Source organism: Misgurnus anguillicaudatus, chromosome 1, assembly GCF_027580225.2.
Source record: "Misgurnus anguillicaudatus chromosome 1, ASM2758022v2, whole genome shotgun sequence".
Classification (NCBI taxonomy): domain Eukaryota; kingdom Metazoa; phylum Chordata; class Actinopteri; order Cypriniformes; family Cobitidae; genus Misgurnus; species Misgurnus anguillicaudatus.
The window spans coordinates 3,206,491-3,234,487 of NC_073337.2; the positions used below are offsets into that span (position 1 = coordinate 3,206,491).

General features: G+C 39.6%; 1 protein-coding gene across 1 annotated transcript in view; it reads right to left on the minus strand.

The window, feature by feature from the left end:
* camk1da (calcium/calmodulin-dependent protein kinase 1Da) overlaps positions 1-27,997 on the minus strand; it is a 75,662-nt gene that overhangs the window by 12,919 nt on the left and 34,746 nt on the right. Inside the window, exons 2-6 of the mRNA XM_055189964.2 lie at positions 23,405-23,536; positions 14,908-14,982; positions 7,682-7,820; positions 7,476-7,602; positions 1,554-1,629 (exon numbers count right to left, since the gene is read on the minus strand). Of these exons, the coding sequence (XP_055045939.2) occupies positions 1,554-1,629; positions 7,476-7,602; positions 7,682-7,820; positions 14,908-14,982; positions 23,405-23,536 (549 nt within the window). The remainder of the gene's footprint in view (positions 1-1,553; positions 1,630-7,475; positions 7,603-7,681; positions 7,821-14,907; positions 14,983-23,404; positions 23,537-27,997) is intronic.

The following is a 27,997-nucleotide window of genomic DNA, read 5'->3' on the forward strand; positions in this document are numbered from 1 at the left end:
TATAATGAAAGTGAATTATAGCTTTAACAGCACATACTTGACTTCTCCTAAAAGTCTCACACTTGGATTTGGAAGTAAACGTATCACTAAGTAATTGTAAATCAGTGATCATAAACCCTATCAGGCTTTTGGAAATCTGAAAAAGAAAGATTAAACCAGTTCATTGCGAATTAAACTTCCAAAATAAATTTTCTTTTGTTTTCCCTCATCATCTATGCCTTTCCTAGTGGGGAGCGAAGGCAGTGGGGGTGAAAGCGATTGTAATTTTATGCCTGATTTCGACCCCATTACCTTAGTGTTTTTCTCACTTTGCACTGGGTTAACTAATCAAAGAATTAGCTACGCTTTCAGCCAGTTGTCATTGCAATAATCACACCTGAGAGGGAGGGAGAGAGAGCAAACCAGCCATGAGATCTGAATCAGAGCATCAGCGGACCACCGATGGAGGGGGGCTATCAGTAAACACACTTATAACATTAGGGTTCATCTTAGAAAATAAGTGCAGTTTAAAGAGGCATTCGTGCTTGAGGTCACCAGCATCTGGTTGCTAAGGTCATTCCTTTATCCCTATCCGTGAATTCACTAGCGGTTGCCACATCAAACCGCCCCATACAATCTCACTAGTTGTGCATCGTCAACAAACGCTGTCGTCTGCGTCACTGCATATCCACTTTTCAAACTGAGTAATTTTCACTGTCATGGCGCCCCGTGAGCAACATTGGAAAACAGACTGGTGTAAGCACGTGAATGTGAAATTAGGGCATCTGTGTGTAGGAGTGATGGGAACCGCTATCTCATCGACAGCTTTGCCGGTTTGTTGACAGACAGTGAGCATTTGTGTTGGCACAGGAGTCGACCCAAAGCGCTTGGGAACGAGGGACCAAAACAAAAATACAATCCACATAAATATACACAGACATGGGGTTGTTTGAAAGAGTGCTTGACTTTTGGTGGATGACTTGACAATGGTTTGAGCTAGTGCTTGTATCACTATTATTCATTTATTATATGACAACATTAATATGACATGACATTCTCTATGTGGCCCTGTCTGAGAAGTGATTTTAGTGATTTACATAAAATCATCCTACATAATGTAAAGAACATTCATGTCTCTTACAATCTATTGATTTGTCATTTACATTTACTTTTGACTTGCAATGAAACACACGCACACACAGATGGCCACAGCTTTTGTGACACATTCAAAACTGGTGAAGAAAACATACAGAGAGGCTGAAATGAAGATTTCTTTCCCATAAAGCATTGCAGAAATCTGTCATCAAACAGCATCTCATTTACATGTGAGACATGCTTTCTCTATTTTCTCTTAAAATGACTCAGACATTCATAATCTAAATAATAGCACCATATAAGGAGCCTTAACAAAGTGGGGTGCAACATCTGGTGCTGATCTGTAAAAGATGGGTCAAGCGTGTATAAGAGTACATCTCACTGATGCTGTGCAAACATGAGCAAGCATTGCTCTGTCCTGACCAATATTTGTACAGATGAAGGATTTTCATGAGGGGTGTTGCATTGTGGGTACTTACAAAATGTAGGCAATGACTCCGATAGACCAGCAGTCGACAGCTTTACTGTACGGTTTCTGAGCGAGAACTTCTGGAGCTGAGAGAAGAAATGAAGCGTTAGATCTTACAAATCAACTTAGCTAATATCTATTTGTCCTATAAGATGGTTGATTTGGAAATGTTAAAGACAATGCGTGTCGTTTTGTTGAGGAGTGAGTGACCAAATAAAAATGTACAGTAACAATATTCACACTATATGAAGATTTTGATTGTACACAGAATAAAAATGAGCTACTACATTTGGCCAAATGTGGAAAATATACAACAGCAAAGTGCACTGATTCTGGTTTCCCAGAATGCATTGTGCTTCACTTGACCTTCTGATATGTGTACTAGGGGTGTGACGAGACACTTAATCCACGAGACGAGACGAGACACGAGATTGGGTTCACGAGAACGAGACGAGACGATATTTTTACACTTTTTAAGAAACCCTCGATGATAAAATAAATGAATAAGAAACTGAAATCATGTTATTTTTAAATGTTTTAACTAATCAAGGACTGGCCCTAACAATTTTTTTACTAACTGATAATGAAGTAATTTGTTATTTTTGGGTAATAAAAATAGACCCATATGAGCTGTAGCCTTTAAAATTACATAATAACGAAGATGCAATAATAATTGGTTCAAATAAAGTATTAAAACCAAGTTACATTAAACAACATAACATTAACAAACACATTACATTTGTGGCCTATAAATAAAAAACATTATGTATATATTATAACAAATGCCTGCAGGGGGAGATAGTTGACTCGTCTCGCGGACGCTATCTTCACTTTCACTTTAGACGGAGAGAAAGGCTTTTTTAGTCAAACAATGTTTAAATCCATTTGAATATTTTTAATATACGTCCATTTCTTTACAATAGAAATGAACATGCAGACATTAGATCATGTAAACTCTGTGATGGTTTAATCTGCTGAGACTTCACATCTGACACTGATCAACAGCCAACACAGCACGTCTCAGACTTCATACGAGCTCCCAAACGAACATTATTGGAAACCCAAACAAAAAAGCAAATGCAGTAAAAGACAGAATATAATGCATGCACTGTAAGAGGCTAATTACACCAACCACGCTTTAAACGCTTGGAAACACAAGGCGCGACGCACTGCCTTTTTTAAAAAAAGAGCAGTGCGAGTCGACGCGGCTTTTAATATTGCTAGGCAACCACCTAGTCAGCTGTCTTGTCAATCAAATATTGAAGCGTGAGTGCTCTTTTGCTGTTAACTGTCATATTAGCAGAAACTTTAAAAAGATGACGCTTGCTCTGACCTTGTTTGAGGGTGAGAGGTGCACAAACACGCAGGAGAGAGTGAGCGAGTGGAGTCCGGTTCTTCAAAGCAACTGTAAACTTCCCTCACCACAACGTAAGGCCCGCAGCTCCCCTCATTCGAGTGGACAATGGAAAGACGCGAATGATGTCGGGCGCTTCTCCGCTCTCAGCGTTCCTTCAAAGGTGCGTGCTGCGGCCGCCGGCAAAAACCGCAAGGCGCTCAGCGCGCATAAACAGCGCGCAAACGCTCCATGCCCATAGAATATCATTTAAAAAAGGCGCCTGCAACTGCCATAAACGCCTTTGGTGTAACTGGCCCCTAAAAGGATCAAACAGAAAGCTGCATCCTCCGGAGGTCGCATATGCAGGCTGCATACGTCATTAAGGTTTATTTCAAATCATTAACTGAGCATTACATTCGCAAGTCATGAGCATATTACAACAATTTGCGATTAACTAAATTATTAGTAAACTTTATAATTGTTAGTAGTCTCTATTAAGACAGTCTTTATGAAGTAAATGCAGTTTAAAAATGCGACCTCCGAAGGATGCAGTCTTTTATTTAAAAAACGGCCAGAATTTCACCTACACAAGAAATCTCGCGAGACACACGTAATCTCGCGATACATATTTAATCTCGCGAGATCTTGTCACACGAGATCTCGTCACACCCCTAATGTGTACCAATAATATCGCTGTGATATCACCTATCTCCATACTATAGGGGGAAATCAGAATGGAGGCGAGTAGCATGACCGAATTCGTAGTGTTCAAAAAAACAGTAGGGAAAAAAGTACTCGGATGACTTACTACTTACAATTACATTTTCGAGTGTGCATTCGATGGACACTAGCCACACGAAACAAGGAGCCGCCAAATAAAAAATATATATATATATATTAAAAATTCCCACAAACTACCAAGAAATGTATTCCTCATGATTTTACCTTAGGGTCAATCCTACCCTAGTCTCGCGCTGGTGTTTTTTGCTGCTTTTTCTGGACAAAGCCTGCCCACGAGCTGTTTGACCGACATGTCAAACAACCAATCACAGTTTGTTTCGTCTAGCGTCACGTTACGGACTCCCCACAATAACAAGCCGGCTGGCAACAAGTCAGTTATGTAAGGAATAATTGACGACGGGCCATTGAATTATAAGAAAATAATGCACACCAAGGTGGTAATGCGGCACGACGTGAAGCGGAGTGCCGTTACACCGCAGGTGTGCATTATTTTCAAATAATTCAAAGGACCGGAGTCAATTATTCCGCTTATACCACGGTTACCACAAACATTGCTCTGGTGCCTATTTTTAAGACATTTGAAAAATTAGGTGTGCGGTTTACAGAAAAATAATCAACACCCATAGAACATTTCTCAGCCAATCAGAATGCAGCATTTAACAGACCCGTGGTATAATAAAAAATATCCAACCGCAACCGATTAGCATCTAAATAAACAACATTACTCACCAAATTTTTTTATATTTTACAGGCAAGCTAATGGTGTAGTTGAGGAATTGAGTGGTAAACAGGTACAAAAGTACTTCAAATCTCCCAAAACACAGCATTAATGTATAGATGGGAAGTAAACAAAAAAATTATATATTATTTGTATCATTAAAAATTTATATATTTTTTGTAATCATTCTTTTAATTTCTGGGGTCATTTTTACCCCAAAGGAACTCTAACGTATACAGGAAAATAGGGGCTTATTTTATTGTACTTGATAAACAACACATACGTAAATGGTCGCAGTTGTTTTGATTACATTATAGGTCAAAGAACATAATTATGGGTGACATGACAATTAAAAAATGACAGATGCAGTATTAAAGAAGGTATACTGGCAGCATGCCCGAAATACTGCACCCACACATACTAGAACATACTGTTTAAATGATAAAGTTAGCTGTTAGGCAGTACTGTCACAGCAGGCGATTTCAGATGCTCACTCATTATATAATCTGGATTTGCAATCATCATATTGTAACTTTTTTTTAGCATAAAAATGCAAAATGTATACATAGGCAGACATATACACAATTTTGGAGAGCTTGAGGACACACACCTACACTACAGACACTCACATGATCCTGTTCTTCTCCACAGGAGGCTGAAGGCTTCTCAGTCCTTAATTTATTCTATTATATTCTCCACTTTCTGCCTCTACACATTTTCCTTCCTTCAGGAAACAAGCTTTCACTCATCACACAAAAGCTTTGATTCTGTGCTTTAGGGCTTCAGATAGTCCTACACTATTGTGTGTGTGTTCAATGCTTGACTCGTCTATTGCCTATGAAAGCTTCGGATGAAACAAGGCTCATTTGCATCAGAATTGAAATAAACCCTATGACCTTAAAACAGCTCTCAGAAACGCACAGGTAGCTTTGATGTGGCACCTACTTTGAAACCATGAGCCATTCATACTATAAAATGCTTGCATTACTATACAGCTATAAAAAATGTACCGGTAATTTTCTTCCAGGACATTATCCGTTAAATGTAACACTAAAACACAACTCAATGATAAAACAGCTATGCTATAAAAATACAAAAAAATCATTTATTTTAATACTATACTGTACATAGTTACTTATTTTTACAGATTTTGTGCACAAGCTGAAAATGCACGAGCTGATGCTATTGAAAGGGGGAAATCCTTCAGAAAAAAGCTAAATTGTGGCATCACGTTAACTCTTTTGTACAAAAAAGTCTGATTGCTTACAAAACAAATCATGTAGTTTTGTGTAATACCAGCTAAACTGATGATGTCATTAAAGCAAGAGGGGTACATACCAAATAATATACACTCACCTAAAGGATTATTAGGAACACCCTACTAATACTGTGTTTGACCCCCTTTCGCCTTCAGAACTGCCTTAATGTGGCATTGATTCAACTAATCAGAATCAAGCATTTCAACAAGCAGTGTAATAACACCTTATAAACTTCATGTTGATCCATGAATTCATCTTTTTTTACCAAAATTGTTTGTATAAAAAACAAACCAGAAGCATTCTGACAAAACTCTAATGACATTCAACATAATATGATTTAAAGTGTCGACTATACAGAAGTGTCTGAGAGAGGAGACAAACAAAAGTATGAGAAATATGAAAAGCTAAAGGGTAAAAGACGACAGCGGTGGTTGATCCTTTAAATGTGATTTGAAGAGCTCTTAGTGTGAGGCTGTTACCATTTAAAGACAAAAAGAGGGCAAGCCAGACAATTTCACTACTAGGCATTCACATTTTTAACGCATGACTGTGTGATGCTCTCATTCTTATGACGATGACGAATACTAAGAAGAAACAAACATGGCAGTGTATAAGCCCAGTTTGAGATGCAACTGGTTTGTGCTTCGCTTTATAACCACATCACCATGGAAACCTGTCCAAAAAGACCTTAAAACACATACATGAACAGACATGCACGAAACACTAGGGTGACTCAAATCCCCTTAAACATGAACAGATACATAGATGCAGACGTAGCCGATGGGGTGCGTCCTCACCTCAACAACAACAGCAGGACAGAGCCATTGAGTCACTGTGTTACTTACCGCACAGATATGCTACACTGCATTTTTGTGGTTTGGTTTAGAGTAAATATTTCAACCGTATAATGACTCTCACGTTCATGAGGGTTAATCACAATGCTGTAGGAATCTACAGGTTATCCAGACTATTATAAACACCAGACTATCTTAAATTGTGGCTGTCCATGAATTGTTTATTTCCGAGTAGACAGCACGCAGCTTCACGTATGGCCATGTTGGCTCCGAGTGGTGTGGTCGCTCTAATCGAGGGGGAAAAGCAGGCGACTGTGAAGCAATTCTGTCAGCGTGTGATAAGAATAAGCTAAAGGCTGAATACAAATGAGCTTTACCACCACACACACTATCCATAACATTCATAGTGAATATCTACACATTCACATGCATAATACATTACAAATGATTTCAAATATATATCTATAGACAGATTTTAATTTTAAATCTACACATCAATGAGATTAAAAATAAAAGGAAAAAAGAGATGTGCTTAAATCTGTGGTTCTCCTGACAATAGCAGAATTTTAGAGATGTTTACAATGTTACAATAGTAGGGGTGACAGGGGAAACAAAGTAACGTGGGGTTAATTGTAACACTCTCCCCTACTTATATTTGCCAACATACCAAAAGTGTACCAAAATTGACTTTAACCTTTATAATGAAACTTTTCCAAAACCAAAGAATCTGAGCTCTGCTACACAGAAGAAGAACCATTTTGGGCTACAGTAAATGGTTCCCTAAAGCAGTGGTTCTCAAACTGGGGGCCGTGAGATGGTGCCAGGGGGGCCCCAGTTTTATTAGATTTTATAAAATACATTAATTTATCATGAATTCTGTGTAATTAAACAAAAAAAATAAGGCTACTAACCAACAGCACTACTTTGAATAATTTTATATGTTTTGTTTAAGTCGCGAAGAAATGCACTGTACACAAGGGGGGCCGCACGCTGAAAAAGTTTGAGAACCACTGCCCTAAAGAACCCTTTACCTTCCAAAGAACCTTTCTGTTTCACTAAAAGTTATTTGTGGAATCTCTCTTACCGACATATCCCGGTGTTCCACAGGCTGTGGACATGACATCACCTGTACCCTCCATCTTAGACAGGCCAAAATCACTGATCATGATCTTTGATCCGTCTTGAGGGTTGAAATACAGCAGATTCTCTGGCTTGAGTAGAAAAACACACACACATTAACATCAAACACATCAAACCTCAGATAAAATGAATCCGCCGTGTTTTTTTCACCTTGAGATCTCTGTGCACGATGCCCATACTGTGGAGGTAGTTTACAGCATCTAGTACTTGTTTGATAAGCGTGCTGGCGTCCTTCTCTGTGTAGAACCCTTTCTCCACAATCCGGTCAAACAATTCGCCTCCAGATACACTAAAAAGAAAGAGTGTTGTTCATGATGTCAGCAACACAATATTCATATATGTGACCCTTTCTGTGAAATCCATAGCCTGGGTGCCAGCCCATCTTAGCCCCGCCCACAAGATTTTGTAAACGGGAAGATGGGTCTGGGGTTTCTGCGTTGAGGAGCTACTATTTTAGGACAAATGCTGGTCGAACCAATCAAATTGTCAGGGCGGGCTTTATACGATGATGGACAGATAATCAACAGTAACGTAATGAACCACGTCACCAAAGAGCGCGTGTGTTGAATGGCTGCCGCTGTAGAGTTCAGATGTGTGGATTCTGACATTGAGTCTGTTCTAAAAGATATCAAGAGAGCATTGATTTTAAAAGAGGAACAGAGAAACGCGAGCAGGGCATTTGTTGATGTCCTATTCGGCAAAAGTTGGTCGCAACTGAAATGGCTAACGTTATCACGGCGATGCAACTCAGCATGCACGACGAGATGGATATAATTAGCAGTCGTTGCCAGCTTCTTTTCGGAAGCCCGGAATCGTGGTTGCTAAATAAGTGGAGGGACATGCTAGGCTCCAATATTTTCAAGCAAACGTAATGGCTATCGCCGTGGATGAAGTTCACCTAACGTACAAATGGTAAGAGATAGTCTTACTCTATGACTTAGTAAATACTTCATGTTGTGATATAAACGAAATGTTGTAAACATAATAGGTGTTGATGTACATTCGCTAACTCGGTATAATCACAATGTTAGTGTCATTGTAGCAAATAACTACCAGTTCGGTCAGGCTGCAAAGACGTAATTTCAACATACGTTACACACTCGGTTGCTCTGATTGGTCGTAGGTCTATCCAATTGAGTGCAGAGGCATTTTTCGGTTGAGACACGCCTCATAATTATAGCTCAATGGAGCGGTATCAGACTCAAATTCTGACTAGAATTGAGTATGGCAACGTCAGGCTATGAAATCCAGGCTTAAGTGTCAAAATCTAATGATGAGATGGGGAGCATCGAAGCTGATATTGATTTCGATCTTAGACATGATCTTACTTAGTCTATGTTAAAGATCAAATGAACTTTACATTATGTAAGATGATTTTATATAGAAAAGTCAATTACTAAAAAATGAATTTAGCTGGGTCTGTGTCACATTATATTTATTATATGTTAAGAATATCTTTGAACAAATATCACAAATGTGTCCCTGTACACATGTAGGACTGCAATTCAAAAGGTGCCCTGTAGGGGGTGCTGCATGTTGATAGTAAAACTCCCCACATTGCAGAACTGATCTGAGTTGAATGCAAAACGACTTTATCTTTTTACAGAAAACACACAGATGTCAAAAGAACCTTCAGCAAAAAACTCCATTACATTTCTCATCTAGATACCATGCGGCTGCAATAGGCAATTATTTTTATGCAAATTCAACCTCAAACTGTGACTTTGGGTAGGTTGTGTTACTGCTGTATGGCTTCTGTTCTGTAGTGAGACCATTAACTTTAACTCACTCAGTCTAGGGTTGGACTGATTCACGTGGAGTTACATTCAAACTACAGTACTGCTGTTATAATAGCGCCCCCTACTGATGTAAGATACTGTTTTCTGCTCATGTCTTTCATCCTTTGGGATGCTAAACACACTTGAAGAAATCTGATGTAGATTTTGATAGGTGTGAATGTGTAAAACTCCTTTTGAGACAATGAAAAGAGGTTAGTTCAAAATTAGGAAAGACTGAAGAGGGTTTCTAAACTGCATCTGTTATCATACAGAAAGCAGATTGGTTGTGTTTAAATATTCATCTCAAAGCCATATGCCAAAATGTTCTTCATGTTTCTGTCTGTAATGCACAAACACACACAGCCCTGTATAAGCCATTAACAGGGGAAAGACAGGCAGGCTTCAGGCCAACTCTTAAATTAACACTCTGAAATTTAAATTGTAATGAAGTTTCCAGAGGGAGAAAATGAGAACAGAAAACAAATGTTTGTTTTCTCTATCTCTTCCGCCCATGTCATCTCATCTCTTTCCTCAATCCGTCTTCTCTCATCCCCATTCCGCTCATGCCCTTTCCTTCAGCTTTCTCTTTTTTCCCCATCCCCTCTCCTCCACCCTTCTCTCCTCTTATCCCATCTTCCTCCCCTAATTCCCTCTCCTCCACGGTTCTCTCATCCCCTCTCCTCTTATCCTATCAACTCTCCCCTCATCCCCTCTCCTCCACCCTTCTCTCATCTTATTCCATCACCTCTCCCCTCATCCCCTCTCCTCCACCCTTCTCTCATTCCCTTTCCTCCACCCTTCTCTCATCTTATTCCTTCACCTCTCCCTTCATCCTCTCTCCTCCACCATTCATTCATCCCTTCTCCTCCATCCTTCTCTCATCTTATTCAATCACCTCTCCACTCATCCCCTCTCCTCCACCCTTCTCTCCTCTTATACCATCTCATGTCCCCTAATCTCTCTCCTCCACCCTTCTCTCATCCCCTCTCCTCCACCCTTCTCTCCTCTTATCCCATCTCCGTCCCCTTATTCCCTCTCCTCTACCATTCTCTCATCCCCTCTCCTTCACCCTTCTCTCCTCTTATACCATCTCCTCTCCCCTAATTCCCTCTCCTCCACCCTTCTCTCATTCCCTCTCCTCCACCCTTCTCTCATCCCCTTTCCTCCACCCTTCTCTCATCTTATTCCTTCACCTCTCCCCTCATCCTCTCTCCTCCACCATTCTTTCATCCTTTCTCCTCCATCCTTCTCTCATCTTATTCAATCACATCACCCCTCATCCCCTCTCCTCCACCCTTCTCTCCTCTTATACCATTCCATGTCCCCTAATCTCTCTCCTCCACCCTTCTCTCATCCCTTTCCTCCACCCTTCTCTCCTCTTATCCCATCTCCGTCCCCTTATTCCCTGTCCTCTACCCTTCTCTCATCCCCTCTCCTTCATCCTTCTCTCCTCTTATACCATCTCCTCTCCCATAATTCTCTCTCCTCCACCCTTCTCTCATCCCCTCTCCTCCACCCTTCTCTCCTCTTATCCCATCTCTCTCCCCTAATTCCCTCTCCTCTACACTTCTCTCATCCCCTCTCCTCCACCCTTCTCTTATCTTATTCCATCACCTCTCCTCTCATCCCATCTCCTCCACCCTTCTTTCCTCTTATACCATCTCCTCTCCCATAATTCCCTCTCCTCCACCCTTCTCTCATCCCATCTCCTCCACCCTTCTCTCCTTTTATACCATCTCCTCTCCCATAATTCCCTCTCCTCCACCCTTCTCTCATCCCATCTCCTCCACCCTTCTCTCCTCTTATACCATCTCCTCTCCCATAATTCCCTCTCCTCCACCCTTCTCTCATCCCCTCTCCTCCACCCTTATCTCATCTTATTCCATCACCTCTCCACTCATCCCCCTCTCCTCCACTTTTCTCTCCTCTTACACCATCTCCTGTCCCCTAATTCCCTCTCCTCCACCCTTCTCACATCCCCTTCCCTCCATCCTTCTTTTATCTTATTCCATCACCTCTCCCCTCATTCCCTCTCCTCCACCCTTCTCTCCTCTTATACCATCTCCTGTCCCCTAACTCCCTCTCCTCCATCCTTCTTTCATCCCCTTTCCTCCATCCTTCTCTCATCTTATTCCTTCTCCTCTCCCCTCATCCCCTCTCCTCCACCATTCTCTTCTCTTATACCATATCCTCTTCCCTAATTCCCTCTCCTCCACCCTTCTCTCATCCCCTCTCCTCCACCCTTCTCTCATCTTATTCCATCACCTCTCCACTCATCCCCCTCTCCTCCACCCTTTTCTCATCCCCTATCCTCCACCCTTCTTTCATCTTATTCTATCACCTCTCCACTCATCCCCCTCTCCTCCAGCCTTCTCTTATCCCCTCTCCTCCACCCTTCTCTCATTTTATCCCATCTCCTCTCCCCTCATTCCATCTCCTTGACCCTTTTTTCCTCTTATCCCATCTTCTCTCCTCTCATCCCATCTCCAACCTTCTCTCTTCTCTCTTCCAGCCTTCTCTCCTCTTATCCTCCCTTCTACAACCTTCTTTCCCCCTCCAGCCTTCTCTCCTCTAACATCATCCCCTCTCATTCAACATTCTCTCCTCTGCCCTCATCCCCTCTCCTACAGCCATTTCTGCTCTCCTCTCATCCCCTCTCCTTCTGCCTTCTCTCCTCTAACCTCATCCACTCTCCTCCAGCCTTTCTGCTTTCCTCTCATCCTCTCTCCACCAGCATTCTCTTCTCTTATCCACTCTCCTCCAGCTATCTCTCCTAATCCAATCTCTTTCAACCTTCTCTCATTTCCCCTATTTCCTTCTCTCTATCCTCCAGCATTCTCTCTTCTAACCTCATCCCCTCTCCTACAGCTTTTTCTGTTTTCTTCTCATCCCCTCTCATTTAACATTCTCTCCTTTGCCCTCATCCACCCTCCTCCAGCCTTTCTGCTCTCCTCTCATCCCCTCTTATTTAGCCTTCTCTTCCCTCATCCACTCTCCTCCAGCCTTCTTTTCTCTTATCCTCTCTTCTACAACCTTATTTCCTCCTTCAGCCTTTCTTTTGTCCTCTCATCCCCTCTCCCCCACCCTTCTCTCAAACCCTTTCCTCCAGCTTTCTTTCCTCTTATTCCCTCTCCTCCAGCCATCTCCACTCATACACTTTCCTTCAGCCTTCTCTCATTTCACCCATCTTCTTCTCTCTTCTCTCATCCAGCCTTATCTGCTCTTATTCTCTATTCTACAACCTTCTCTCCTCCTCCAGTCTTCTCTTCTCTAACCTCATCTTCTCTCCTCCATTTTTTCTGCTCTCATTCCATCTCATTTTGCATTCTCTACTCTTCCCTAATCCACTCTCCTCCAGCCTTTTTTGCTCTCCTCTTATTGCATCTCCTCCACCCTTCTCTCCTCACTTCTCCCTTAGCCACTCTCCTTCAGCCTTCTCTCCTTTCCCCCTTATCCCCTTCTCTCCTCCAGCCTTCTCTCTTCTTATCCTCTTTTCTACAACCTTTTCTCCTCCTCCAGCCTTCTCTCCTCTCCCCTCATCCCCTCTCATTCAGCCTTCTCTCCTCTCCCCTAATCCACTCTCCTCCAGCCCCTGCTGCTTTCCTCTTATCCCCTCTCCTACAGGCTTCTCTCCTCTCTCCTCTTATCCTCTCTTCTACAACCGTTTCTCCTCTAACCTCATCCACTCTCCTCCAGCATTTTCTGCTCTCCTTCCATCCACTATTCTCCACCCTTCTCTTATCTCCTCTCCTCCACCCTTCTCTCCTCTTATACCCTATCCTCCAGCCGTCTCTCCTCCCACCCCATCTCCACCAGCCTTCTCTCCGCTCACTCATTCACTCTCAGTCTCCTCTTCTCTGCTTTGATCTATTAGATCCGGAATATAACAACCACAGCTAGAATGTTCACCATTACAAGAAACTAAATTGAATTATAGTGTCAGCTTGGCGTCAGAGCAGTCTGTTTTCCACAGATACACTTTTAACAGCCTCTGAACACAAAATTCATTCAGGTTTAGAAGTCTCATCTGTTTAAATTGTATCAAAACCTTCTTTGCATTAAAAACACAATGTTTTACATTAAATTTGAAGGTGTTTGTGTGCAGTTGGACTGCTAGACTGACATGGACTTCTGCTACCCATCAGAATGACTGGAATTATTTATTATTTCACAAGCCGTCTTATATCTATGCTTTCATGTGTCGGTAAGGTTACACCACACAGAAACATAGAACTCAACTGAGGGAACATTTGTTTAAAGATCACAGAAGCAATGATACAGTACTTGTGCAAGAGGTCAAACTGTCATCTGGTATTTCATCTGGTAAATAAAAAAGACAGTTTTAGGTGCTGCAATGTCTGTGCATGTCTGAGGGTTATATAATGATGTTATGTTTAAGGTATAGTATTGCAGGGCCATTCAAACACTTCTAGCTGACATTTTCAAGTAATCCTGAAAACCTTGATAAGCTAGTTTAGTTGTGTTAAGATGAAAATTGTTGTACATACTGCATGTAGTGACATGGATAACTTTTATAAAGCTTGACCGTGGTCACCGTATAAGAGAGATCTCCTAAATCGTCCTTTATTATTTAAAGGGAAAATAATGGAATACCCGTTTGGGGCATACTAAAGATGGAGCCGTTACGCAGAGCACCCCTGTATCGAGACCCATCAGAGATTTATGAACAAACAATTCACCCGTGCACCCGTGATAGCAATCGCTTTGTGTTTACAGCTTGTGACGTATCAGTGTTTCTTTTAGCTATCATCAATCAGGATGTATCTGTGTCTGTGATATTATTCTATTCTGTTTGAATACTTGACCACTGACTTCTCATCTGTTTAAAAACCCTCGTATGTCAGCTTTGTTACATGTCAGCTGCGGAGATTCACAGCCATTAACAACTGTATGTTAACCAAAACAGCTTAATAATTATTTACGTTCTGATTAAAAACAAAATAATGATGTAAACATTGTTTTGTAGAGATTTTCACTTATTGTTTCTGTTCAAAAAGAGCACAGGGTGAGAGTAGTGGTTTGTTTACATACATGACAAATTAAGATTGTGATTGCTTTCATTCATAAACAATAACCCGCTATTACATGCCCTATGCTGTGAAAACAACCTTCAGCACTGACAACTCTCATTTGTTAATGAGACTTAATTGAACTTCTTCTTCTTCTGTGTGTGTGTTTGTGTGTGTGTGTGTGTGTGTGTGTGTGTGTGTACCTGGTAATTATCATGTTGTGGGGACAAGATTGGAATAACAGTATTTTTGTGACCTTGTGGGGACATTTTGATGTCCCCATGAGGAAACAGGCTTATAAATCAAACAAAATGATGTTTCTTGAAAATGTGAAGTATAAGAAGGGTTTCTGTGATGGTTGGGGTTAGGGAATGGGGTAGGTAAGGGAATAAAATATACAGTTTGTATGGTATAAAATGCATTACGTCTATGGAATGTCCCCACAAAGCACAATACAAATAAACATGATACTTATTAGCTTGCTGAAACGTGCACACAGAAACGCACAGAAAAACAGAATATTAGACTGAGACATGAGTATGTTATGTGTATTTTTAATCATACTCACAGCTGCATTATAAGGTAGAGATGATTGGAGCTTTCATAGATGTCTTCCAGTGCGACTATGTTCTCATGCTTAATTTTGCAAATAAAATAAACAAAACATTCAGATGATTCTGTAGCTTGAGTTATTGTAGTAACATTTATTCATATTTAAGCAAAGACAAAAGAATTTCACTGATTATTCTCAGTATCTTACTTTTTGAATGAAAAAAATCATGTTATGATTGATGATCTACACCGGTTATACTTAAGCAATATCGCTCAAGTAGGAGTGTGATAAAGCTCAGAATTATTGATCTGGCCACTCGTTATGTTCCTGCTACCCTTTCTGGTGGATTTGTTGTGCTTTTGAAACCTAAATATGGTCTGTATTACTTGCATGGAGATGTCCCTTAACCGCATGATTTGGGTTCACAGTAGAGGTTTTCACGGGTCCACTCAGATCTGAAAACCTGTGGTCCGACCCGAGCAGTTCAGTCTAAAAGTTTCATGTGTGTCTCGGACAGGGGTCAGGTTTAATATTAGCAGCCTCGGGTCTCAGGTAATTTAAAATTCAATTGTTTTTGGTGAAACCCCCCTCTGTTTGGCAAGAGCACTCACAACATAAGCTGTGTCTCATTTCATTTCGAAGGTTGTATCCTCACGAGGACTCTTCCTCTGAAGGATGTGGTCTACAGAAAGTCCTTAACCATAATTAAACGAGACGTTCTTCATACACGGGCAGGAACAAAAACAGGAAGTATCACGTTGCAGTATCATGTTGTTTTTTGATAAATTTGGAAAGAAATTTCACACAAAAAAGTGTTTGCTTGTTTTATTTGGGGTAATGCTTGAGGAGTTGAGGCAAATACAACTTAAAAACAAAACAAAAGCAAGCTTGAAACTACTTACATTTAAACACCACATTTTTTCAAATAAATGGTTGTTGACGTCAACGCAAAGAATTTTGGGCTATCTGCAGCAGCAAAGGATATACCTCATGTATCCTCCAAATTCCTGTGAAAGGAGACCGCATTCAAAGGTCGCCTTCAGAGAGTCCATGGGTGCGTTCCACTCCAGTTTTAGACACGCACTCGCGAACTTCCCTAGACACTTCCCCTCGGGGGAATCCCTGTCGCCATTTTGAAGTGCGTTCCACTTTGTCAAGTGGACGAGGGAAGTTTGTATGGACAGATTTTGACCGAGGGAGCGAGTCTACTTCATATGTACACTTCAGGCAGCTCCATATCCCACAATGCATCACGATTGTGACGTCACTTCAGCAACTCGCTCTTTGCACACTTTCCATGTGATCAAGGGCTTAGGACGATCCATTTGAACCTACTTCAAGTGTTTCAGCAGTAGTGGGCACTCATACAACGTAAGCAATGACGTACATCCGAGTGAACGAGACTGAGAGAAGTTAGCAAGGGAAGGTCATAAAAAACGAACTGGAACGCAGGGCCACTTAAAAATGCCACTGGGTTGGGCTCAGGACTAATTTTCTCGGGTTTGTCTCGGGTCGGGTCTTTCTTTTAAAAAAAATATTAATGCATGTCAGGTACAAGTTTCCGAGGAAACCTCTAGTTCACAGCCACAGTTTCCAAATGCAAATGCCACACTTAAAATCAACCCCAGACCTTTAACATGCTAGAAATGATTTAACAAATAGCCAATACCTGTCCATAAAATCATTTTTAAGTAAACTGTTCCATTACTTTTGTCATCTTTAAAAAGAGGGAAGATTCATTTTATTTGTTATTTACAAATCAATGTCAAGGTATTTTATAATATAATTTGAAGTTATTATTTGAAGAGCTATGTTTGACATGTTCGAAGTGCGACATGTTTAGTATTTTATCAGGCTCTTAAGTGTAAGTTCAGCTTTGATGGCAACGAAAATGGTATTAGTCAGTAACTAAAATGCCATATTTTCACGAATTTCACTTTAGTCACTTTTATTCGATTTCACTGCAAAACCCTTTAAGTCCCTGAAAAAATCTCCACTTTAAAAAAAAAATGTCTCCAGTCACTCTTTACTGTCTGAATAAACGTAAATGGCTCAAAAATTTGTTAAATATCCTAATATATTCGGTAAACCTCATTTACCTTGACATGTACCTTGACATACGTGCACCATCGTTTATCCAATTCTTCTTCCCTGCACTTAGAGGACTTTGATGAATCATCATTATCTTGTTTTTGACGGAGTGTCGTTTAGTGGCTTTTGCATCTGAGCTCTATGTTAACTATAGAGGGTATGTCACGTGACGTCACATTCTGCAAAAATTACTGCGGTTACGCCAACTGAGTGGCAAAAGACAGAGCGGCAGCATTTGAGTACAGTGTGAAATCAGCGAAAACACGGTGAAACGCGTCTAAATGGAAAAAAGCTGTTGTGCGATAGACTGTACTGATTACAGATTAACAAGAATTCGGAGCTATCGTTTTACAGACAACGAAAGGAGAAGTAAATAGATCATTCATGCCAACGTCCACAGACCACAAGTGGGTTGACAAGTTGCTATCAAGGGTGGTGTTTATAATGGTTTTATTGTTTTTTTCAGCAGGGCACAGGTGGGTTGATAAGTTGCTAGGGTCACTATCAAGCAGAGGTTTTACTTTCTACTTAAAATAATTTTTTCAAGTATTTGTATTTTATCCGTGTTTTTCTTTGGAAAACACACATTCCAAAGCATATTATCATAATTTTTATTCTATTACATTTCATAAATACGTTTAAAATAAGTTTTTGTTTTACATTTAATATTTAAGTACATGAACATATACTTTTACTTGATTTTAATGTAATTGGGTATTAAATAAATTTTAATATGTAATATTAAAGAATACACAGTATTATTATATGCTTTAGAATGTAGTGAAGTAATGTTTTTCCCAATACAAACATCCTTATAAAGTACAGATGCTTGGAAAATGTAACTAATGTAACTAAGTATTGTCCACCTCTGCTATCAAGTCCAACTAAATTTAATTAAAGCTGATAATAGAGGGTATGCACATGACGTCACCGTCGGCGAGAGGAACTGCGTTTACGCCCACTGAGTGGCAAAAGCTATTGTTTTACAGACTGCTAAAAAACAGCGAAAGGAGAAATAAATAGATCGTTCATGCCAACTTCCACAGACCACCCTGCTAAAAAAAACAATGGATACCATCACAGAAATTCTATTGGTTTTATTGGGAATTTTATTGGTTCTAATGGAATATGGCCCAAAACACACTACAGTGTAGTGGTTTTAATGGTAAAAGCTAATGGTTCCTTATTGGTATTTTAATGGAAACCATTCGAATTTTCTGTAATGGTTTTATTGTTTTTTCAGCATGGCACAGGTGGGTTGATAAGTTGCTAGGGTCACTATCAAGCAGAGGTTTTACTTTCTACTTAAAATAAAATTTCAAGTATTTGTATTTCAACCTATATTGTCTTAATTTTTATTCTATCACATTTCATAAATACACATGTTTGTTTTACATTTAAGATTTCAGTACATTAACATACTTTTACTCAAGTAAAAGTACACAATTTTAATGTAATTAGGTATTAAATACATTTTAATATGTAATATTAAAGAATACACAGTATGATTATATGCTTTAGAATGTAGTGAAGTAATGTTTTTCCCAATACAAACATCCTAATAAAGCACAGATGCTTGGAAAATGTAACTAATGTAACTAAGTATTGTCCACCTCTGCTATCAAGTCCAACTAAATTCAATTAAAGCTGATAATAGTCAGTTTTACTGGCATTTTCGCAGCAGCCGCTATGAAAACCAGCCATTTTGTTGAACGTTTGCCACTCGACAGGGCGTGCTTTGGCGTGGTCATGTGGAAAAGTGACGTCAATGCATACCATCTATTGCAGTGCTCTTCAACCCTGGTCTTTGAGGACCCCCCATTCCAGAAAGTTTTAGATGTCTCCTTAATTAAAACACCTGAACCAACTCATCAGCCTCCTTCCAGAATGTCTCCCTAACAAGCTAATGAGTTAAATCAGGTGTTAATTAAGGAAACATCTAAAACATTCTGGAAGGGGGTCCTCGAGGACCAGGGTTGAAGAACACTGCTCTGTTGCATATTCGACATGTTACGTAGCATGAAAAGACATTGCTAAATGACCAAAAATGTATCAAATTTATAAAAAATTTGTGCTAGTTCTCTCTGTGAACATAAAAACTGTGTCTGGAGGGAATGCAGGCGGTAGGAGGGACACATAATATATCATTGAATTTTTAAAATTGCAGTTTTAAATATATGTGCATAGAGACGGTTCTGAAGCGGTCCGTCTCACGCTGCTTCAGGGTTTGTTTAGGAAGTGAATTTAAGGCCTATATGGATATATAGATAATACTAATACAGCTGCACATTACCATAAGCCTGTAAGATGTGCAATAAACACTGCAATGTTTTATGCAACAAAAATCACATGTTTTATATCTTGTTTGTGCCATACATTTTGTATTTCATTTTGCACATTTTTGTGATTTTACGTGCTTTTTGATTTATAAACTGTTCAGACTCACATCTGCTTCACAATAGCGTATGGTTCGCACGTCTGCACTTTTTCATCTCTGTCATATAAACTGCCAATATTTTTTTGCTTTTGTTTCTCTTCCCCCCTCCATCCCCGCAGTTAACATCTCTCGCTCCCTGCTTGTCATGGTAACGCTGTCGGTGACTGTGTGTGTACACATCAGTGTTGCATTTTAAGTGAATTCTGATCTGCGAGCCCAACTGGCACATGATAACAGGCCGGGCAATGACGCAAGTGAGCGGACAATAACAAGATGTCAAGCACGACTCGCGCACGTGCACACACACACAGATAATAGACATCAGCAAGCAGAGAAAGACAGATAATACATTTGTTTTCCCACTCTCTCTCACTTTTCTATAATTGACTCTCTTTGTTCGTGAAAAGTTTTGATCCTCATGGATAAGGAGCAGTCATAGCTGAAAAAAAGCTTTTTGAGCTTAGATAAAAGGTTTTAATTGAGAGGAAACACAACAAAGGCTGTTTCGATTACAGGACTGCGATGAAAAAGCTCCTCTTCTTATTTAATACATAAAGGACCTACTGAGACATAGACAGTGAGCAAGTGATTCGTTCATCCATTCATTCATTCTTGTTTAGTATTGATTCACGATTCAGTGAACTGGGAATAACCTCTGATGCAGCATATTAAGTGTTAGCTCCGAACACAAACAACTAAGCAGCGACATGCCCTGATTTTCTTTTTAAATGAAACCTGGGGGTCGATTCGCCCTTGACATATTGATTTTTTGTCAGCTGCTTATGGAAAACTTGTTCGTGGAAAGATTACACGGCCATTCACTGCTTTAATATCCCTCTTTCTATCGTTCGATGGATTATTCTCTCTCTCTCTCTCGTGTTCAGCAGTGAGTGGGCAGAGGCTATAGCACGACTCATCCGCTGCCTCTGAAACCATCTTCTCTCCTTATTCAGAAGATACAGCGCTAAGCAACAAAAACATCTCTCTTTTCCATTAAATCACACAAAAAACTACAGAGTGCCAGTAAAAGATGAAACATCCAGAATTGCGATAGCACTTTAAGCTCAGTCTCACTTTTTAACAAACAAACTTGCCTGCTAGGTGCTTTTATATGATAGCAGGTGATTTATTTCAGGAGTGTTCACATTGCATAATGTAAAATAAGACTCCATATTTCCATAGGAAATAAAAATGTGCACGAATAATAGGTGCATTGTGTAACTTTTAAAAAAGATCTCTTGACAGAAATTCAATATAATATACATACTATATAAAGCATGTTTCATCAATATGTTGACATGTTTGTCCTGTGGTTGCAACCGTAGCTTCTCTATTCGTTCGAAAGGGATGGGTTAGCTGTGGACTGAGCCGTTGGCTGCGATTCACAATCCCACCTCTAGATGCTGCTAAAAATCTACACAGTGAATCTTTAACATCTTAGCATTTCTGAAATAGGCTAATGCAGGGTTCACTAGGCGGTAGAGGCGGCAAGCCTGAGTGATTTACACGTTAAAGGGGACAGAGAATGAAAAAACATTTTTACCTTGTCTTTGCTGAATAATGGTAGTCTAACTGCATTCACAAACATACAAAAAGTGCTAGACATTCTAAACATCTCAGTCTCATAGAAATTCCTCTTTTAGAAATGTCAGCCAGAAAATGGCCCAATCTGAAAAACTGATGCTTATGACATCACAGGCATCTAACTGCCCCTCCACTTTAAAGAAATTGGCTACATTTTTTGAGTGGCAACAAAGTCAGCCAATCAGTAATGAGATTGCAAGTTAAGCCAGTATAGGGGGCCAAATAGGTGCAAAACCACTTGTTTAAAATCCCCCACCCTAATAGAGCTAATTGAGAGAGGTTTTTAGGAAGCTTCTAAGGCATTACAGACCCAAACTAAAAATGTTTTGTCTACATGTCACATCACAGAACAAGGATAAATACCCCGTTCAATCATTCTATGTCACCTTTAAGTCAATTCAAAGACTCGATTAGCCATTCTGCGTGAATTAAGTATTGCGCGCGAGTTGAAAAATCGGAAATTTGGTGGATTTCCGTGCGGTGTTAACCAATCAGGACCTTGCTGTAGTAGTGATGTCATTACAGGAAGCGAGCTGAGTCTCTGCGGAGTCACATAAGCCCCTCCTATGATGCAAATTTCCATGTGAATGTCTCAAATGACTAGAATTTCAAGTGAGAAAATTAATGCTACGTACACACCAAATGCAGGGCAACGCTTACTCACTCTAAATTACCTACGGGATTTAACTTTGTGTCATGCTAAATTTTTGCTCAAGTTGAATATTTTCAACTTGGGCGGAGATGCGTTTGAGGCGAATAGCGCATGTTTTCGCGGCAAACGTGTGGCTCATATCTCATATCTGATCGGGTATTTGCATTGATTTTGTATGTAATCTACTCGCGCAAATTGTTGAACTCGCATCTGGTGTGAACCCACAGTAAAATGTTCAAGCGTCCAACTACGTGCGAATAGCGCGTTTTTGCAGCCTTTAACGCGGTTGGTGTGAATGCACCATAAAAAAAGCCTAAAAAGGACACAAGTTGAACCTGTTGTGTTGATTGTAATTTTAGGGGTTAACATCTTGATGGTTTCACTGGACAGCAATGAGAATAAAATGAGAGCGAACGAAGACACCCCCCCCCCCCCCCGAGTATTGAAGGGTAATTCGCACACTGGTTATAATTATTTCTTTCTTTCTAATAAAAATCTTTTTTGTATGATACATTTCATATGCAGCTCATAAAATATATCTCACGAATTCCAGTAAGATCAGGCTAGGTATTTAACCTATGACCTTTGCACTGCTAATGCAATGCTCTGCTGATTGAGCTACACAAAGTGGTCTTATGTCTGGTTATAATGCAGTGATATTATGTCTACTTAGCTGTGAAAGTGCAACCTTTGAGCATTAATATTTTCTTCGGGGGTTAGTGAAAAATTGAGTTGACTTGAGTGTCAATCTTATGCATTCTAGAAGCATATGTTCGCAATTTTCTGTGGGTATTGCGAAGATTAAACTATAACCTATAAGGGCATCTCATTATCTCATTTGACGATGCGAAGGAGAGATGTTTGGCTCTCTCTACATATCGTTATGTCAGACATATGCAGACAAACAGGGAAACAAATGCACCGCTGTTCGTGTGTTCGCTCGCTTCTCCTAATTACAGGCCTACGGTATCGCCCCGGAGACGGTCGACGAGCTGTCAATCATCTGGTTGCTATGATATGAGAAGAGGGAGATGTGAAGGACAAGCTGTGCGTTCAATCTTCGCCGTGACAACTAAGTGGATGTCTGAATCAGACACAGCCTTCTGATGAGTACCAAGGGAAAACACCTGCTGTAAACACACACATACACCATATGTACGCCATCCAAACAGAACACACCTGCTTTCATTTTCAAGCAAGGTGGGAAAATACCTGTGAAGCCATGTTGAGCTCGCTGCTTGTATTTGGGAGCCTTACTGTGCTTTTTTGAGCTAGCTGTGATTTGTTTGAGTGGTACTATCATGGCAATGGTAAATACCAAATATGATACTATTTCTTTTTTGATTGGACTTTAAAAGTCATCTGTATTGGATTATACATTTTACGCAGTGAGGTTACGTGATGATATAGGGTGCTGATGAAATGCTCACATTGCATACTGCATACTCATGTATGCTATGTTAAGGCTGTTTACTGTGCAATATGCAGAAGTTTAATTCCATTTCAAACAAAGCCTACATCCCCAATTCACACACGTACGGCTTCAGACAGAGGAAATATCTGCGGGAGCTTCCCTTCTGTAATTGGATGAGGGCACTGGAGTTACCACGGTAACCGGAGGTCAAACCTCAGGCAAACATACTCCTATCAACTGGCAAAGTGAGGGAATGAACGTAGAAGAGAGGGGTGATGCGGTTGCCATGGGTACAGGTGCGGTACCGAATGAGGTGCAAGAAAATGGAACTCACTTGCGCAAAACAGCGATTTCGTTCTCGATGCTGCTTTCTTTTCCCTTCAGGGCCTTTTTGGGAATACACTTCACAGCATACATCTTTCCCGTGGCCCTCTCCTCCGCCAAGACCACCTCTGAAAACGCACCCCTTTGAAGAGAGAGAGAGAGAGAGATGTGAGCGTTTTATGTTTGCATTTATGCCCAACACAGCTGGCCTTACTATGAATAAGACCCTAACTTTTCATTTTAATCAATCATCATAGAGTAAAGTAATGATCAGGACCCTGTGTGTGTCTAAGTAGCAAAGTGGCTCAGTGCCACGAGGTGTAAAATTTTGAGAAAACCCATTTGCTGACGAGGTCGCTGAGAAAGTCTCCATCTCATCGACCATCTGTTGCTACACATAAAAGCTTTCAAAAGAATTAGGAAATATTTGCTTGGGTAATCTCCAACTGTTGCTATGCTACAGCATGCACAAAAACACACGTACTCATCAGCATGGATGTGCATTGGGTCATGGATGCTTTCTCAGAGTGAAAAAAGAGCACTAAAATACACTTTATGTACACTTAGTAAATGTATTTGTTTAGAGAGTTCAGATGCAAAACCCAAGTGGGTGATTCTCGCGAAATTAGACTCATGAGGTGTCATGAAACATTTTGATAAAAAGTAAATGCAAAGTAAGAGTATCAAAATAAGAAGCATACAGTTAAAAACATCTCTTCAGGTACTATTTTGCACATGATTTCAAATGACATCATACAAACCAGTGTTTTCCACATTTAAGGTAGAAATGTTCATTACCGCAATGTGTCCATGACTGGATTTGGGTTCATTGACATGGGAATATTTATAATTAAAAAATCTAAACAATAAAAAGCTTCAGTGCATGTTATACTACAAACATTTAAAGTTAACGAAACATGTGGTATTTGGTGATCATTGGTAAATGTAGAGACAATAATAAGGAATATAAATGTGTCCAAGACCAATTCTCATCCTCTTCAACAATTTTCAATCATTGTTTAAGCCCTCAATGAACTAACATTTAAAAAAAAATAGATGAGAATCAAGATGGCTACCAGGTAAGCAGTTCTTTTTTTTCTCTCCGGATAAAAGTTGAAATTTTGTTTGTCATAGTACCTAGACAACTTTTTAGTTCTCATTACCGAAACATGAGTTTGTAAATGCATATTTAATGTAATATTATGTTGCTGTAATGATAATTTTATAATGATAATCTAAAAAAATTTAATAATTCTATAGGAAATATGTTTTAAATCCTCTAAAAAGAATGGTTATAGTAAGTTCAGACCTTAATCTTATATGGCTTCAAGTGCTTTTTAAAAAATCTGATGCTGGACACCTTCTAAGTCTGGATTTTGTGAGAATCACCCAAGTGCGTCTGACTCTGTTTTCTTGTAAATTAGTATTTTTTCATTATGCTCTTTTGTTTAGGTTCAGTTTTTTTCACAAATGTCACTTTAGTCATTTTATTGATATTTAACAAATTTGAGTGCGTGCAAACTCCTTTAGGCAAAACCCGCCATTTGTAAAAAAAATGCATTTCTTTGGACAAGACATAGTAAACAGTTGCAAAAGATGCAACTACAAACATTGCAAATGATAAAAGTCAAAATTAAAAATGTAATGAAGAAAATAAGCCATGCACTAGGGGATGCTATGAAGCATGTGGCTGCCACGTTCAGGTTTTATTCATTTACATCACATTTACAGTACTGTACAAAAGTCAACCATGCCACAATAAGATTAGTTGTTTTTGCAATGTTATAGTGATCGTATATAACTATTTCTCAGTCTCTTTAATAGAATACATCCAGAAAATACAGGAAATGTGTATGTTGTATTAAAAACTGTATAAAAATGTAAACTGATGTGTCAAGTTTTTAGAGTAAACTCCGCTTCCACTTGAGTAATAGCACATGATGTGTTTAGTGCCAAGAGAGGTCACACTAAACACAGACGATGCCTAACGACGGCGTAGGTTCCGCGTCGGTTTTCATTTATACTTGTGCGTCGTCGTCCGCGTCGACGTGCAAACACATCCGCAGACCGCTGGTAGGCAGTAATCACGCGTGTAACCACAGTAGCAGCAAAAGAAGTCACAGAAGAAGAAGCTAAGCAAGTTAACCCACAAACGAAGAAGAAACAGCAACTTGTTGTGTATAATTTGAGAAGACCAGCAATGATGGAAGTAAATAAACAGCGACTTTTGATGCAGTTTGAGTTAAATCACTCCTCAACTTGGAAAATCTTTGTTTTCACCGTCGCAAACGGAAATACCTATGACGCAGTTTTTTTACCTGACGGGAGGGGTTCTGGTGGACCAATCACAGCGCTTGCGGTCCGCGTAGATCTGACGCGCTGTTAAAAATTTGGTGAGGTGCGCGTCAGGCTACGCAGAGCTACGCACAGGCTACGGATAGCTACGGCGTAGGACCTACGCACGACTATAAATCGCCCTTTAGATTTTGCACGGTACTGTAGATTTATTCATTTGGCAGACAATTTTAAGGTATACAATTTATTTATAAACCCATGACCTTTTGCGCTGCTAATGCAACGCTCTACCACTGAGTTATTCAGGAGCACATTCAGGTCAAGTACTCAGTTCAGTTCTTTTTATTTAACCAGGTTAAAAAAACTCATTGAGATGAAAATCTCTTTTATAAGAGTGACCTTGACAAGAATGCAGCAACAGATAGGAAAAGTATACAAATATACAAGAAGACATAAAAAAGGATAAAACATGTAGTTTGTTAAAAGTAGCTTAAACTCATTTAATAACGGTAACGTGGTAAGCTTTAGGGTATCCTAGGTAATTCCAAGAGGATTGTATATTATATACAAAATAAAATTCCCTATCTCTTTTCGAACCCTGGGAACTTTACAATGCAACAAATAGCGTTCGTTTGAATTTAAAAAGATAAGTGACAAATAATGTGGGGTAAGACCACAAATCGACTTATATATAAAGCAAGCAATACCACTTAAAACTTCTTTGGGTATATAATACAAGGATGGTAACTCTGCCTTCTCATACAAAATATAATGATGCGTTTGATAGCTACACCCAGTAATGAAACGTAAAGCACTATGAAAAACTATATCTAGTAATGTGCTGGGGCATTCTTATACTGCATATCTCCACAATCCAACAAAGATAGAAATGTTGCAGATACCATTCTAGCATTAAAGGAAAATAAGGTTCTGTTTCTGTAATAAAAGCTTACGTTTGGAAATTAATTTATCAATATGCACTTTAAAATTTAATTGACTACGCAATTTAATGCCTAGATATTTATAGTTCGTAACACAGTAAATTTTAGTTTCTTGTGAGAATATTATATCAGAAAAATTCTTTTGTTCAACTTTAGAGGTTGAAAACTTCATTAATTTAGTTTTATCTATATATAAAACCAGCTTAAGTTGTCACAGGCGAGACTTACTGTAAAGGCGGAGTCCACGATGTTTGAAAAACGCTTTGGAAAAGGAGACGGGCCGACTACCAAAACACACTTATAGCCAATCAGCAGTAAGGAGCGTGTCTACTAACCGACATACTTGCCGGGTTGCGTAAGTGTGGGGCGGGTCTATCAACAGAAGGCCCAGATTCTATTGGGGTAGGGGCGTGTTTGTTTAGGTGATTTCAAATATCAACATTGGCTTTCAAACATCGTGGACTCCGCCTTTAACAATATAAAAATGCTTACTGTAGATATAAGCTGATGAGGCGAAACAATAAATAACAGTATTATCTCCATAAAGATAATACCTAATATTTGGAATGGTATCACAAATATTATTTATGTATAACGAAAATAAAATGGGCCCCAAAACTGATCCCTGAGGGACTCACAAGGGACCCAAGTTTGAATGTGATCTACGGTTGTTTCACAAGCGTCCTCTGTGCACTTTGAGGACTTTGCTGATAAAACGATGTGGCCTTTAGTGAATTTTGCCAACAAACCGGTATTTCCACCAGTATCATGAAAATTTAAAGCGAATGTAATTGATGAACATGTAATGCATGCCGAGAGCATCCCATTTTTGACAGAGGTGGTGTTTAGTGGCTTTTGCATCTGAGCTCTTCATTTACATTCAGCAATTTAAGGCTTCAAAATGTATAATATAGCATATAAAACATAAACATATAAGTATATGCACAAGTCAATACATTAGCTAATAAAAATTGAAATCATGTCATGAAAAAGACATTACAACAGTAACTTTTCCATTTGATAGTACGGCTGGTACAGTACCACTCGGTTTCCTTTTCTATAGGAGTTTAATGCCGTGTATGATTTAAATGATATGTGCAATGCTTTACCCGTCAGGCGGGTGTTTTTCTACCGTGTTTGTGTATGGCAGGCGTGTCGAGACAGGCTCACTGAAAAACAATTAAACTAGACAGCTACAACAGCAAGAACACAAGCAAATACCCCCATATAAAGTCTGCATCCACAGCCACAGCTGCCCATGATGTAATATCGCGCGAGACAGGCAACAAAGTAAATTTTGTATTTGTAAATACGATACAATTTGCGATTTGTACAGCAAAGCTTGCGAGTTTTCTTGCCGAATGACT